The sequence below is a fragment of the Myotis myotis genome, unplaced genomic scaffold, assembly GCF_014108235.1.
Source record: "Myotis myotis isolate mMyoMyo1 unplaced genomic scaffold, mMyoMyo1.p scaffold_m19_p_3, whole genome shotgun sequence".
Taxonomy (NCBI): domain Eukaryota; kingdom Metazoa; phylum Chordata; class Mammalia; order Chiroptera; family Vespertilionidae; genus Myotis; species Myotis myotis.
In genome coordinates this window covers 92,676,422-92,692,424 of record NW_023416335.1, presented here as the reverse complement: position 1 = coordinate 92,692,424, position 16,003 = coordinate 92,676,422, and the positions used below count along the sequence as shown (strand labels likewise).

The 16,003-nt window shown below is 40.0% G+C and overlaps 1 protein-coding gene across 9 annotated transcripts in view; it reads left to right on the top strand.

Moving 5' to 3' along the window:
• RUBCNL (rubicon like autophagy enhancer) overlaps positions 1-16,003 on the top strand; it is a 78,116-nt gene that overhangs the window by 26,149 nt on the left and 35,964 nt on the right. For all 9 annotated transcript variants that reach the window (XM_036299285.1, XM_036299287.1, XM_036299291.1 and 6 more), the window contains 2 exons: positions 1,763-1,845; positions 2,560-2,770. In XM_036299285.1, coding sequence (XP_036155178.1) covers positions 1,763-1,845; positions 2,560-2,770 — 294 coding nt within the window. The remainder of the gene's footprint in view (positions 1-1,762; positions 1,846-2,559; positions 2,771-16,003) is intronic.

Here is a 16,003-nt window from a genome sequence, read left to right as displayed (position 1 = left end):
AGTGTACCCGTGACCCAAATCATTTGTTATATCACTGCATAGAAGTGGTTCTGCAATTTTAAATTATCCTGTAACTTTGTCTTTATAGAAAATAGGTACCCCAGCCCAAACAATCTAAGTACCTTTACAAAACCACTCTTTCTTTTAGGAGTATTTCTTTAACTTGGTTAAGGGATTCATTCCATGGGATTAAAAATAAAAATCCGGAGTGATCAGGTTCTTTCTGGTGTGGGCAGCAGCAATGGGGAGAACAGGCATTTGCCTCTACGACGTGGGATTTTCCTGTGACTGTTGCATCTCCAGTGGCAGCAGCAGGGTTTTCCTTTGCTAGATAAAATGGTAGGGAAAGACCCCTTGTGCTGTCAGAAACAACTCCACACTTCCTTCATTTGCATAGGATCTACACATTTACAAAGCACTTTCACATTCTTTACTCTTTTAACTCAGTGGATAATTACCCCAGTTCAAAAGATGAGGAAATTTTAATGCGTAGACACAGCTGGTGCAATGGAGAGCTGGAACTGGAATCTGCACTGTCTGACTCATCTCTGTGCTTTTCTCTATGTTCAGGGTCCAAAACTATGACTGGGTCAAATTCGGCCAGCCTCCTGATTTTACAAATAACAACTTTGCTTGTTTTGTTTATAGCTGCTTTCTCACTACAGTGGAAAAACTGAGTAGTCCGAACAAATGCCATATGGACCTCATATTCTACAATATGTACTAGCTAGTTGATCTTTTCTGAAAAAAATTGCCCACTCCAGATGGCTTCTGATTCCAAGAGGTTCAAAGTTTTCCATGGTCCCGACCGGCATGGCTCAGTGGTTGAGCATCAACCTAAGAACCAGGAGGTCACGGTTCAATTCCTGGTCAGGGCACATGCCCAGGTTGCGGGCTCAATCCCCATTATGGGGCGTGCAGGAAGCAACCTATCAATGATTCTCTCTCATTATTGATGTTTCTAGCTCTCCCTCCCTCCCCTTCTGCTCTGAAAAAAAAAAAAAAAAAGTTTTCCATGGAACAGTGGCTTCCTTGAAGATGAGGCAAGGGATTTGAGTGATCCTGCTTGTCTCTCTGTCACCCGGAGAGCTGTATAATCATCAAGACATTGGCAGCATTTTCTTCTAATTCAGTGGATTGGTACAAGCCAGCTTTTATGGCTCTCACAAAAATGTTTTGACTTAAATGCTACAATAAGAAATCACATGTGTTTTGCTGGTGTTCATTGCCACTAATGGAGTTGCTTAAGGGTACAGACTGGATGAGTCAGCTGAATATACCTTCTGCAGTTTCTTCTTGTTTTTGATTAGAGGAAGACCATTTTAGTGAAACAAAGCTGACATTTTTCAGATACTTTGTTTTTGCAAACAGGAAGTTTGGTCAATTTCAGTGAGTTAGAAAAGTGATTCCATGATTCTTATGGCTTTTTCTAGGCTGTTTCTTCTCACCTTTCTTCATCTCCTTTAGGTAGTTTCCATGGCTCTCTTCTCTTTCTACCTCATCGGTCTCCTCCATGCCAGGGTTCTTCCATGTGTTCTTATTGTTCCAATGGCCTCTTGTAGAATGATAACCTTTAAGACAATATCTGCAAGCCTTACCACCAGAAGGTTCATTCTTCTTTTGTCATCCTAATTTACTCTAGAGTTGTGCTAATTAAAAAACAGCAACAATATTTAAAAGCCACTCTCTAGAATTATTTTGTTTTCTTAAATAATCGTTGGACTTCTTTTTCTCTATTTTTAATAACTTGCTGTATTGTCAGGTGCTGTTCAAATCAATAGAAGAAGCATTTCATTAAATTCCTTCTCAGCAGAAGCATTTGTGCATCCAGTTGATGTAGAAAAGGTGAATATTTTACTTTTACATTTTTTTATGCCACAAAGAGTGTTAATCCTTTAGATAGTGCTGTTATAATTTAAATTTGGAAATTTCACTTCATGAGGCATGGCAAGTAGGTTTCATTTCAGCATTTGATTGCTAGAGGGTGGAGGCTGCCAGGAGCCCCAAGCTGAGAAGGGTTCTGAGGCAGTGTCTATGTTCAGCTGGAAAGTCTGCCATAATTGATGAATGATGTCAACCATTGGGCCATCACCAACCTAGGGTTTTATATCACAAGAAATTCAAATTGGGTTATTTATTGATTGCAGTGGACTAAGTCTTATGTCTGGAAGATATGGACTATACTTTACATAATAACCTCTAATTAACTCCATTTAAATACGGCTTCTTGATTTTTATTTATTTTTTTGTAAGAGAATATTTATTTGGTAAACTACAGAGGTAGAAAAAGTAGTTCCTAGAAGAAATGGGCTTAGGAGAGGATTTATGGAGGTAAAGGAAGAGCCCTTGGAGCTTGAGAGTGAGAAACCTAATGGTAATGTGCCTGGGGTGGGGGGGGGGGGGGAGGGTGGTGTGGGAGAGGGAAGGAAAAGGAAAGGGAAAGGCACAGGTGTGACCCTGGGAAGGAGAGTGCCTGCTTCTTGAGTTTTAAAAATGTAATATACCTCAATGAAAAAAAGTTGATTATCCTTTTGTATTTTAACTGATTTTTTTCTATAGGAAAATGCCCACTTTTATGCTGCAGATATGATTATATCAGCAATGGAGAAAATGAAGTGTAACATCCTGAGTCAACAGCACACAGAGAACTGGAGTATAGAAGAAGCCAGTGGGTCACTTGGGAATGATCAAAGTGACTCTGAAGTGACCTTTTATACCAATATAAAGCAAGAATCCGGGTCTTCCACTTTTTCAAACAGTGGCTATGAAGGCAAGTGGGGCAAATATGAGAAAGCTTTTTGCTGTAATCTCTACACATATTTATCTTCTCTGTCAAATCTGGAAGTATGTCTTTAAATCCTTTGTCTAAAACTTCTGAAATAACCTACTAGTATATTATCCTCATCATATGTGCCATTTGGGTTTGGGACTGGTTAGCATACTCCACTCCATGGCTAAATCGATGTGTTGTTGTTTTTCTTGGACTTCATCCTAATTTTCCTTTTGGCAGTGGCTGAAATTTTCCATCTTCCTTTGCTTTCTGTCACATAGCATTCTCTTAACTCTACTTCCTTTCCAAGTCCTCTTTCATTCATTCCACAAACAAGGAGCCTGAGAGGTGCTGGGTGCCGGGCATCACCAGGCAACAAGATGTGCTCCTTCCCTCCAGGAGCTCTCGTGGTGGAGCCCAGGCTGTGTGGGATCTTAGGCAGGGCTCCTATGACCCAGTGCAGTGGGTCCCAGAGTAGAAGGAGCTCTCGGGAGTTCTTCCTGGAGGGGAGGATTAATAAACTGAGAACTGAAGATAGGATTTGTCATTTTCTTACCATTTCTTATGTGTGAATCCTGCTTCAGTCCTAGATTCTTCTCTTTCTACCCTGAGATTTTATCCACTGCAACATCTTTGCATTATTCCCTCTCTGTTGACATCTCTCACATCTGTGTTTTCAGTCCTCCAACTCTTTTACGTGCTTGCTCAATATTGCTGGGATCTGTGGAACATGTCCACCTGAACGGCCTCCCAGGATCTCTAACTTAACATGTCTAAACCAGTCATATCTCTATCACTCCCTCACAAGCCCCTTTCAGAAAAAGAAAAAAAAAAGGATTAAAAACAAATGCTTGCTTTTCCTTTTGACTTCCTTTACCTGGCATTTTAATCAGGACCCTTTCAGGAGAGAAGAACTCACTCCGTGTGGTACATATATAACACAATGCCTGGCATAAAATAGGTGTGTAATAAATTGTTGTTGAATCCACTACCTAGCTCAAATTAAAAGGAACATTATTTAGAAACTATATAGAGCATCCTCATTGAACCCAGTGATGGGAAATATAAAACTGACCAGTAAAGAGGCAGCTCTGGCATCTGTATTTTCTGAGGCAACAAAATGCAATTGCTACTCTTCCTGCATGTAGTTGCTTCATTCCCCTTTTCCACCGCCTGACTTCTTCATCCCTACCCACCCCTTAGCCCTTGTTTTTGTCTGCCATCTCCTTGACTTCTCAGTCAGGGCCTCACAGCTCAGCCTAGTCTTGCTGGACCCCAAGTCTAGCCTACCAGAAGGAGCATGTGGTGGCACCTGCTTTAATTGGGTGTCCATAGCTGGTCAGCTAGCTGTGTGACCAGTTTGGCCGGGGAATGCAATATAGATTGTCATCTCCTCTGAGGCCGCCGGTAGAGAGAAAAGGCATGTGGTTCATATTTCAGCACACTATCTTTGACTCTTCTTCCTTGTGCCTGTACCTCTGTCCAGTTTCTAGTTAGTGAACAAATCAATTCTGACTTCTCAGTAATAGTGACATCCCCTCCATCCATTCTTCATTCCTGCCTTTTACCTGCAGCAACCCTCTGGCCAGTCATTTTGTAAGAACTGCATTTAGGTCCTCCATATGTATCTGCTGCCTTTAATTTTCTCTCTTTGCTTTCCCACTCTTTTCCCTTATTATTGACCCTATACACATCTGTCTCTCTAGTCCTCTAAAATGGCCTGCTGAGTTTGTTCCACATTTAATCCTGGGATTTTTAGCCTTCTGGGAACCAGCTTCTCCCTACCTTCTCAGCAGGCATATCCTGCCATTTCTGTTGTAACATAGGCTTCAGTTATACTAGCCTGTTATACTTGTTTGTAGACATTTCTCATAAGCTCCGGCCTCCCTCCCTTTACTTCAGCTAGGCTCTCTTGGAACACACATTAGTTCCTTCATCATTCCCATTCTTCAAAAGCAGTTTTTTGCCACCAGCACTGTGATGTGTTCCCTGATTTTCATCAGGAGAGGAGTACCATTCATATGGGATGGAACATAAGTTGTGCTCTGGAATGCTCTCTAATTGTCTAGGCTCGTGTCTCCCCCTGGAGTTGTGCAATGTGGATCTCACCTCTAAACTTCTTAAAGCCCATGGCATACAACTGTGTTTCCTTAAATTCTTTGATAGATGAGATTTATCTTATTTGTATTTGCATTCAGCATAGTGCCTTGTTTGAAATAGGTATTTAAAAAATGTATTAAATGGTTGAATACTAATGTTTAGATGAAATTTTAAAAATATATATGTTAAAGAAATTTAAAAATACTTCTACCATTCAAATAAAATATTTATCTTTTACTAGTATTAAGTATCATTCTTTAAAAATTTCTTTATTATTCTTATTTTTTTATTGTTGACAGTATTATAGCTATCTCTCGCTTTCTCCCTTTTTGACCCCCTCCACCCAACCCCTGCCCCACCCCAGGCCTTCCCCAAACTATTATATGTGTCCATGGCTTATGAATATATGCATGTATGTTCTTTTGTTAATCTCTTCCTGTCCCCTCCCAACCCCACCATTAGAGATTTATTATTCTGTTCCATGCATCCATACTGCTGGAACTATTTTGTCATCAATTTATTTTGTTCATTAGATTCCACATATAAGTGAGATCATGTGATAATTTGTCTTTCTCTAAATGGCTTATTTTGCTTAACATAATTCTCTACAGGTCCCTCCATGCTGTCTCAAAGGGCAAGAGATTCTTCTTTTTATAGTCACATAGTATTCCAGTATGTAAATGTACCACAGCTTTTTTATCCACTCATCTACAGATGGGCACTTGGGCTGTTTCCAGATATTAGCTATTGTAAGTAATGCTGCTATGAACATAAGCATGCATATATTTATTCTGATTGTGTTTCGGGATTCTCAGGATATACTCTGAGAAGTGGGATTGCTGGGTCAAATGGCAGTTCCATTTTTAATTTTTTGAGGAACCTCCATTCTCTTTTATAATGTCTGCACCAGTCTGCATTTCCACCAGCAGTGTACTAGGGTTCCCTTCTCTTTACATCCTTGCTAGTAATTGCTTGTTGATTTATTGATGGTATCCATTCTGCCAGGTATGAGGTGATATCTCATTGTCATTTTAATTTGCATTTCTCTGATGATTAGTGACATTGAGCATTTTTTCAGATGTCTATTGGCCATCTGTATGTCCTCTGCCTATTTTTAAATTAGATTGTCTTCCTGGTGTTGAGTTGTATGAGTTCTTTGTATATTCTGGGAAATAAACCCTTATCATATGTATTATTGGCGAATATGTTTTCCTATTCAGCCATACAGTAGGTTCCTTTTTAATTTTGTTGATGGTTTCCTTTGCTGTGCAGAAGCTTTTTAGTTTGATGTAGTCCCATTTGTTTATTGTTTCATTTGTTTCTCTTGCCCTAAGACAATGGTCGGCAAACTGCGGCTCACGAGCCACATGCGGCTCTTTGGCCCCTTGAGTGTGGCTCTTCAACAAAATACCATGTGCGGGCGCACATGTACAGTGCGATTGAAACTTCGTGGCCATTCGCAGAAGTCAGTATTTTGTGGAAGAGCCACACACAAGGCGCCAAAGAGTCTCATGTGGCTTGCGAGCTGCAGTTTGCCGACCACTGCCCTAGGAGATGTTTTGGTGAAAATACTGCTACATGAGATGTCTGAGATTTTACTGCCTATGTTTTCTTCTAGGATTTTTATGGTTTCATGACTTACATTTAAGTCTTTTATTCATTTTGAGTTTATTCTTGTGTATGGTATAAGTTGGTGGTCTAGTTTCTCTTCCTTCCTTCCTTCCTTCCTTCCTTCCTTCCTCCCTCCCTCCCTCCCTCCCTCCCTCCCTCCCTCCCTCCCTCCCTCCCTCCCTTCCTTCCTTCCTTCCTTTTTTCTCTTTTGCATGTACCTGTCCTATTTACCAAACACCATTTATTAAAGAGACCGTCTTTACTCCATTGTATGCTTCTATAGCCTTTCTCAAATATTAATTGACTATATTGGCATGGGTTGATTTCTGGAGTCTCTGTCCTGTTGCATTGTTCTATATGCCTGTTCTTGTGCCAGTACCAGGTTGTTTTATTACAATGGCTTTGTAGTATAGTTTATTATCTAGTATCATGATATCTCTAACTTTGTTCTTCTTTCTCAAGATTTCTGTGGCTATTTGGGGTCTTTTTGGAGTATTTGTTGTAGATATGAGAAATATGCTATTAATATTTAATAGGGATTGTGTTGAATGTGTAGATTGCTTTTGGTAGAATGGACATTTGAATAATATTAATTCTTCTAATCCATGAACATAGTATATGCTTCTACTTGTTTGTTGCCAGGGTTCTTGTCCCAGCATCAAGAAGGGTTCAGGAATCTGGAGAAGGGGCTGTGCGTAGATGACATAGGAATCCAGAGACTAATAAAGAGTCCAGAGACGAAATATAATTTTGAAAGGCACTGGGGTTCAGAGGAGCTTAGCTAAAGGAGCTAAGATCCAGGTCTTAAGTCTAAGGTCTTAGGTTCTCTCTGTCCCCAGGACCCCATGCTTTTTATTAACGCAACTTGTCCTGAGGTGAGGCAGAGATCTACACTTCAAAGGGTTAGGGTTTGTTACAGAGTCCATTTTCAGAATGGGGAAATTAGCCTACGGCTGTTCTGTTCAGGCGTTTGGCCAGTAGGAGGCAATAACATGTAGATTAAGATGTCCTTTAACTGTCTGGCAGCCACAATCAATTTAATGTATCCTATTCAGTTTTGGGGAAATGCCTTTAGCCATTCTCAGCTGGTGACTACATGTGTGACTCAACCCTGTTGAGTCCCCAAGTCTCATCAACCTTTTGATGAAACTCTTGAAATTATGACATGCTGGAATTGGTTCCCGGCAGTTTGTATTTTCCTCTATTTCATTTTTTAATGTCCTATAGTTTTCTGAGTATAAGTCTCTTACCTCATTAATTATGTTTATTCTCAGGTATCTTATTTTCTTTTGTTGTAATTGTAAATGGTATATATATTTTTTACTTTCCCTTTCTGAGGGTTTATTACTGGTGTATAAAAATGCCATCAATTTCTGGGTGTTAATTTTGTATCTTGCTACTTTGCAGAATTTATTAAATCTAGTAGGTTTTGGGTGGAGTCTTTAGGGTTTTCTATATACAATATCATGCCATCTGCAAATTATGAGTTTTACTCCCTCCTTTCCAATTTGGATGCCTTTTATTTCTTCTTCTTGTCTGATAGCTATGGCTAGAACTTCCAGTACTATCTTGAATAAGAGTCTTGAAAGCAGACATCTCTGTCTTTTTCCTGATCTTAAGGAAAATGCTTTTAGTTTTGCCTGGCCACAGTGGCTCAATGGTTGAGTGTCTACCTATGAATCAGGAGGTCACAGTTGGATTCCTGGTAAGGGCACATGCCCAGGTTGTGGGCTCGATCCCCAGTGGGGTGTGGGCACAAGGCAGTCAATCAATGATTCTCTCTCATCATTGATGTTTCTCCTCTCTCTCTCTCCCTTCCTCTCTGAAATCAATAAAAATATATTTTAAAAAGAATAAGAAAATGCTTTTAGTTTCTGCCCATTGAGTATGATATTGGCTGTAGTTTGTTACATATGGCTTTTATTATGTCGAGGTATGATCCCTCTGTTCCCACTTTGCTGAGAGTTTTTATCATAAATGGGTGCTGTATTTTGTTGAATGCTTTTTCTACATCTACTAATACGATCATATGATTTTTATCCTTCATTTTGTTTATGTGGTCCATTATGTCTATTAATTTGCAAATATTGAACCATTCTTTCATCCCTGCAATAAATCCCACTTAATGTATTGTTGGATCTGATTTGCTAATATTTTGTTGAGGATTTTAGCATCTATGTTCAGCAGGTTATTGACCTGTAATTTTCTTTCTTTGTAGTGTCCTTATCTGGTTTTGGAATTAGGATAGTGCAATCCTCATAAAAAGAGCTTGAAAGTGTTTCTTTCTCTTGGAATTTTTGGAGTAGTTTGAGAAAGATAGATGTTAGTTCTTTGAATGTTAATAAAACTTCCAATTGAAGTCCTCTGGACCAGGGCTTTTGTTGCTGGCAGGTTTTTATTATTATTATTATTACTTCAATTTCACTAGTTGTTTTTGGACTATTCTGGTTTTCTGATTTTTCCTGATTGAGTTTTGGCAGATTGTATGTTTCTAGAAATTTATCATTTCGCCCAGGTGGTCCCCTTTGCTGGCATATACATGTTCAAAGTATTTTCTTACAATCCTTTGTATTTCTGTGGTGTTGATTGTTACTCTACCTCTTTCATTTTTTATTTTGTTTATTTTGTTTCCTGATAAGTCTGGCTAAAGGTTCATCAATCTTATTTATCTTTTCAAAGAATCACATCTTGATATTACTGATCTTTTTAATTTTACTTTTTTCAGTCTCTGTCATTTATTTCCACTCTAATCTTTATTATTTCCTTCCTTCTACTTTCTCTGGACTTTTCTTGTGTTCTCTTTCTAATTCTTTTAGTTGTAGGTTTAGTTGTAGGTTTGAATTTTTCCTGTTTCTTGAGGTAGGCCTGTAATGCTATGAACTTCCCTCTCAGGACTGCTTTCACTGTGTCCCATAAATTTTGGGTTGTTGTGTGTTCATTTATTTGTTTCCAGGAATTTTGTGATTTATGCTTTGATCTCACTGGTAATATATTCATTGTTAATAACAAGCTATTTGGTCTCCATGTGTTTGATTGTTTTTGAGGTATTTTTTTTTTAATTGTAGCTGATTTCTAGTTTCATGCCATTGCAATCCAAGATGCTTGATGTTATTTAAATCTTCTTGAATTTGTTAAGACTTATTTTGTGTCTTAACAGGTGGTCTATCTTTTGGAATAATTTATCTGCACTTGAGAAAAATGTGTATTTTGCCCCTTTGGGATGAACTGTTCTGTAAATGTCAATTAAATCCATCTGATCTAGCGTGTCATTGAAGGCCATGGTTTCCTTGTTGACTTTTTGTCTAGAAGATTTATCCAGTGATGTCAGTGAGGTGTTAATGTCCCCTACTATGACGACACTGTGACTGTATTGTAACACATTTCTCCCATATAGTCTTCCAAGAGTATATATATATATATATATATATATATATATATATATATATATATATTTACATGCTACTTTATTGGGTGTGTATATGTTTATCAGTGTTATGTAGGGTCCTTCCTGGCTTCTTACTATGGCCTTTGTTTTGAAGTCTGTTTTGTCAGATATGAGTATTGCTAACTCAGCTTTTTTAATATTTCCATTTACATGGAATATTTTTTCCCATACCTTCACTTTCAGTCTGAATGAATCTTTTGTTCTGAGGTGGGTCTCTTGTACACAGCATATATATTGGTCATGTGTTCTTATCCATTTATCTACCCTATGTCTATTGATTGGAGCACTTAGTCCACTTATATTTAAGGTTATTGTTGATATGTACTTACCTATTGTCAATTTTTTAAATACTTATGATGTTCCTCTCTCACTTGATTTCTTCTTCTTCTTAAAGCACTTCCTTTAACATTTCTTGTAGTGCAAGTTATGTGGTAATGTACTCCTTTAGCCTTTTTTTTGTCTGGGAAGCTCTTTATTTTATCTTCAATTTTAAATGATAGCTTTACTGGATAGAGTAGTTTTGGGTTCAGTTCCTTGTTTTTCATTACTTTGAATACTTCATGCCAGTACCTTCTGACTTGAAGTGTTTCTGTTGAGAAATCAGCTCACATTCTAATGGATACTCTTTTGTAGGTTTTTTTTTGTTTTTTGTTTTTTGGGTTTTTTTTGGTCTCTCTCTTGCTGCTTTTAAGATGCTTTGTCTTTAAGGTTTGTCATTTTAATTATGATGTGTCTTAACTGGGTCTCCTTAGGTTTATCTTGATTGGAACTCTTTGTGTTTCCTAACTTGTGTGACTTTTTTCTTCACCAGGTTAGAGAAGTTTTCTGCCATTATTTTTTTAAAAAAAATAGGTTCTCTATACCTTGCTTATTTTATTCTCTTTCTCTTACCCCAGTGTTGCAGATATTGTTCTGTTTCATGTTGTCCCAAAGTTACCTTAAACTATCCTCCTGCTTTTTAATTCTTTTTTCTTTTTGCTGCTCTAATTGAGTGTCTTTTTCTACCTTGTCTTCCAAATCACTAATTCAATCTTCTGCCTCATTCCATCTACTCTTGATATCAGATATGTTATTCTTTATTTCTGACTGGTCTTGTTCATGATTTCTATCTCTTTTTTTATGCTGTTGTAGTTCCCACTTAATTCCTTGTAATTCTTACTAAGTTCCTCAAGCATCCTTATAACCATTACTTTGACATCTTTGTCTAATAAATTGCTTGCCTCCATTTCATTTAAATATTTTTCTGGAGTTTCCTCCTTTTTTTTATTTGGGGTTTGTTTCTTTGTCTCCCCATTTTTGCTGTCCATTTATATTTGTTTCTATGTGTTCAAACTGCTATGCTTCCCCATCTTCATGGGTTGACCTTATGTAGTAAGTGTTCTGTGGTGCAGCCTCTTTAATCTTCTGAACTGGATGCCCTAGGAATGTCCTTTGTGTGGTTTATTTGGGCTCTCCTGCTGTAATAGGGCCTTGATTACAATTGTTCCATTCATGGCTTGGATCTCTTCTCAGGCTGGCTGTCTGTGAGGTTCATCCCAGACTACATTGTGCGAGCTATTGTGACAGGACAAAGCAAAACACAACACAACGAAACAAGAACAAAACAAAAACATACAATATGCCCCTACAACAACAACAACAAAAGCAACCACAAAAGAAAAGAGAATTAGGAGAGAACAAGAATAATAATAAAAAAAATCTACAAGAAGGAAAATAAAGGGAAAAAAAGCGATATGAAAGTGCAGAGGTGAAAGAAAATAAGAATAAGGAATAAAAAAAATGGTATAAAAGAAAAAATTAAAATAAATTATGAAAAGGAAAAAAAAGATGAGAAAATAGAAATACAAAAAATAAGAAAAAAGAAAAAAGAAAGGAGGAGAAAGAAGAAAAATAGAGTAAGAAGATGAAAGAAAAATTAGATATATGAAAGAAAAAAGGAAGGATAAAAAAATAAAGCAATAAAGAAGATAATGAAGGGGAAAAAAAAGTGAAGTGGCACTTGTCTCAGCAGAGTTTACTGACTCCTGGGAGCTCTCTTTGGATCCTGCTCTTCTGTTGGCTGAGGCTGACTGCTTTGTCTCCCAAGTCTGGGCCTCTTGGGAGGTACTTTGGTGCTAACCAATGTCAGAGTTGTCCACATCTAACTCTCAGCAATCTCTTATAAGCTTTAAGTGATCCAGAGTTTGTGTCTGTCCCCACAGTACTTGACTGCACATGGGAGGGTCCAAACTGCACTCTCAGGCCTGTTTGTTAGCAGCACAAGACCCAGTTAGCAAACTTCCTCATTTCCCTGCACTCTGCCTCCCCCTGCCTTCTCCTGCCAGCCAGCTGTCAGTCTTAATCACTGAAAATGCTATTTTTGAAAGGGATTTTGGTGGAATTGGAAGTCTAGACCTCTAGGTCTCCTGTGGGGGGGGAGGTGCCTTTCAGATTTCAGGGAAAGTGGTGGGTGTGTTTCCCCAGAGCTACTCCTGTGAGAGTGTTCCAGAATATTTCACTGTCCTTGGCTGGGCGGAGATCCTTGTATGCAGTCTAGTGGGATCTGCTAGAAAATGGGAGTTTCTATCAGCTCTCCTGTGAGGAGTGAGAACCAGTCAGGTTCCCAGGATGGTGAGGAGGACAGTTCCACCCCCAAACCAATCACTGAGGCTCCCTGAGACTGTTTAAACCCACAGGCTTGGCCTCTGCTGCCATCTCCTCTACAGTGATTGAGATGCAGGGTGTGGAAGCAGGTTTCCTGAGGGTGGGGCGAGCTGTATCCCCTAGGGTGGGATATTTGACTTGTCTTGAGCTGTGGCTTCTGGGAGGGGTCTACACATCTCAGGAAAAATGGCCGATTCAATTTGGGGGATTATGACAGATTGCAGATTTCCTGGCTGCCACTTTTCCACATCTACCCCCAATGCTTCCCACCCCAGCCTCTCCTCAGGCATCTCCAGTCCACACTGCACTCTCTTCATCAAAGCCTCATGAATAGCTATAAACAGAAATCCTGTGCTCTGAATTAAAACAAAAAAATGTGGCTTTATCTTCAACCAGCTCTGGTCTTCCCAGGAGATAGAAGCCCCCCACCTTTCATGGCTAGATGTTCCTGGCTCTGGTGCTCTGGACAGAGCCATAAGACAGATTCCTCCTCACTCTTGTCCTACCGCCTGTGGAAGCTAGGTCAGCCCCTCTTGTAACCTCGCCCTTCCTTCCAGGCTCCAGGTGTTTTCTGCCCTTCCTTATTATGTCTTCTCCTCAGCTGGACTTCAGTTGGTAATTCCGGGTGAATGTTCCCCAGTTTAGTTTTATTTCCAGTCTGGCCCTGGGAGGAGGTACAAGAAAGATTTGCCTACTCTGCCACCATCTTCTCCTCCTAATCACATTATGGTGATAGATGCTACTCCATGAGGTAGGTCAGCATTCTTTAAATTGCAGGTTGGGCCCTGCTGGCACGGCTCAGTGGTTGAGCATTGACCTATAAACTAGGAGATCATGGTTAGATTCCCGGTCAGGGCAAATGCCCAAGTTGTGAGCTCCATCCCCAGTGTGGAGCATGCAGGAGGCTGCTGATCAATGATTCTCTCATCATTTATGTTTCTATCTCTCTCTCCCTCTCACTAACCTGATATCAATAAAAATATATTTAAATTGCAGGTTGGTCATGAGATCATTAAATTAAAATAAAGAAAAAAGAAAAGAAAGTATCAGTCTGAATGTCAGATTAGTGAGGATGAGCAAGGAATGCTTCTTGGAACTTTTTAACAGTTAAATATATCTTTGTGCTTACACTAAGTTACAATGTAAATTGTATGTTACTGTGGATCATGGTCAAAAGATTGTGGGAAAGACAGGAGTAGATGAAATTGTCCCCATTTTATCCATGAGGAAACCAAAGCTGAGAAGTTTATTGCCTATTGTCTCCTGGCTGGGATGGGGCAATGCAGTGTTAAACTGGCCAGTCAGCTATGAAGCCCACTCACATAACCTCTCTGTAACATATGGACTACACTATTTCCCTAAACACCTGTATTCATTTCTATGTTTATTCAAGTGAATTCAGTTTTACAGTAATTATATACTCATATTAATGTAATTACATCACTAATCTATACATATAAAAGGCTAAGTGTCCATCTGCCTGACTGGTAGCTATGATGCGCACTGGCCACCAGGGGTCAGACACTCAACTCAAAAGCTTCCATGATGCCCACTGGCCATTTAAAAACAAACTCCGTGGCACCGACAAACCAACACTTGGCTTCCCCCAAGAGGGACACTGGCCCCGCCACCACCCCGGAGCAACACCCCACCAAATTGCAGCCAATGCTGCCAAGACCCCATGGTACAAAATGCAGCCCACAGCCCAGCCAGAAGCAGTCACTGTGGGTGCTGGGTAATGACGTCACGTAGCAACGCCCAGCTTCTTTTTCCTAGCAACTAGCCTCCTTGGAGTTTCTTCAGCTGAGGAACCCAACTTGCTTTATAGACAGGTGCAAACATTTTACACTTTAACCAAATGTTTGTGAAGCTTTTTCATGTGCCTCATCTCATTTGATCCACACAGAAGTCCTAGAGTAGATAGATAGGAGACTCGGTAGAATCCTATTTCCTTTTCATTAGCAAGACGCCAATAGAGATATTAAAATATTTCTTCTAATTAATTTCCTTTCAGTGTGCACTGCTGGAAGCCGGTCTACCCTTGCTGCTTGACACAGTCGCTGCAGGGAAGAAACATCTGCACAGCATATGTTTCAAGGGACCTGGCGTATATGGCATACTGTTCTTAATATGTTTGCTCCCCCTCTTAGCGCTATGTGTTTTAACCAAGGCCACCTCCCCAAGAAAGGTTGTTTCCCCATGTAGGGATTTTTCCCTGGAGTTAGGGATTAACAGGACTAAAGAAAGGAATAAATCAGTAAAACCCCTTAACTAAGTTACAGGCCGGTAGTTAATCACCTTAACTACGAACAATCATGCTTAAGCTACATAATCTTTACTTAGGATAATCTCCTTCAGTTACTTCCTTGTAGCTTAACAGACAGTAGAGTAGTGACCTTGGAATGGACATAACAAATGCCCTAACCTTTGGAATAGAATGGATAGGATTAAAATCAAATGGTATAGGGAGAAACCAAGATGGCGGCATAGGTAAACACTGGAGTTTGCTGCCTCGCACAACCATTTCAAAAATACAACTAAAAGACGGAACAGACATCACCAAGAACCACAGGAAGGCTGGCTGAGGGGAAATTCTACAACTAGAAGGAAAGAGGGGAAATTCTACAACTAGAGAAAAGCATACCAAGACTCAGAGGAGGTGCGGTGCGGAAGTAAAATACAAAGGTGCGGAGGTGCGTGCGGAGCGGGCTGGCGGCTGAGGGTGCAGTTGTCTGTTTCAATTGGGAGGGAGTCTCAGGCTCTGAGCTCCAGTTCCGGGCAAGTCTCTAGGGTCCCAGACTCATACGGGAGAAGCGGGACTGTCTGGCATCGGTCGGCACTCAAGGGCAGCTTTCTCTCTGAGGTACTTGCAGTGGTTGCTGGGACACTGAGAGGCAGAGCCTCTGGGGACAGGACTGAGAGCAGCCATAACTGCTCGCTCCACCCACCCTGTTGGTCCCCTGGGACCCGCCCTGCCCAAGCCTTGCACAGAGGCATTTGCTGGATAGCCTCAGGCAAAGGCTAGATTAGCACCTCCCTAGAGATCAGGACAGAAGTTCTCCCACTGCAGACACAGCTGATTCTCACAGCCAGTTGGCCTGGAGGTCAAATCCCCCCCAGTGTTACCTACAACAATCAAGGCTTAACTACAACAAGACTGCACACAAAGACCACTAGGGGGTGCACCAAGAAAGCATAAAAAATGCGGAGACAAAGAAACAGGACACAAATGACAGAAATGGAGGAAAGCAGAATGCTGGATATAGAGTTCAAAACCACACTTTTAAGGTCTCTCAAGAACTGTCTAGAAGCTGCCAATAAATTTAGTAAGGCCCTCGAAAAGACTGGTGAGACCGCTGATAAATATAGTGAGATCCTCAAGAAATCTAATGAGACCCTCAATGTTGTGATAAAGGACCAACTAGAAATTAAGT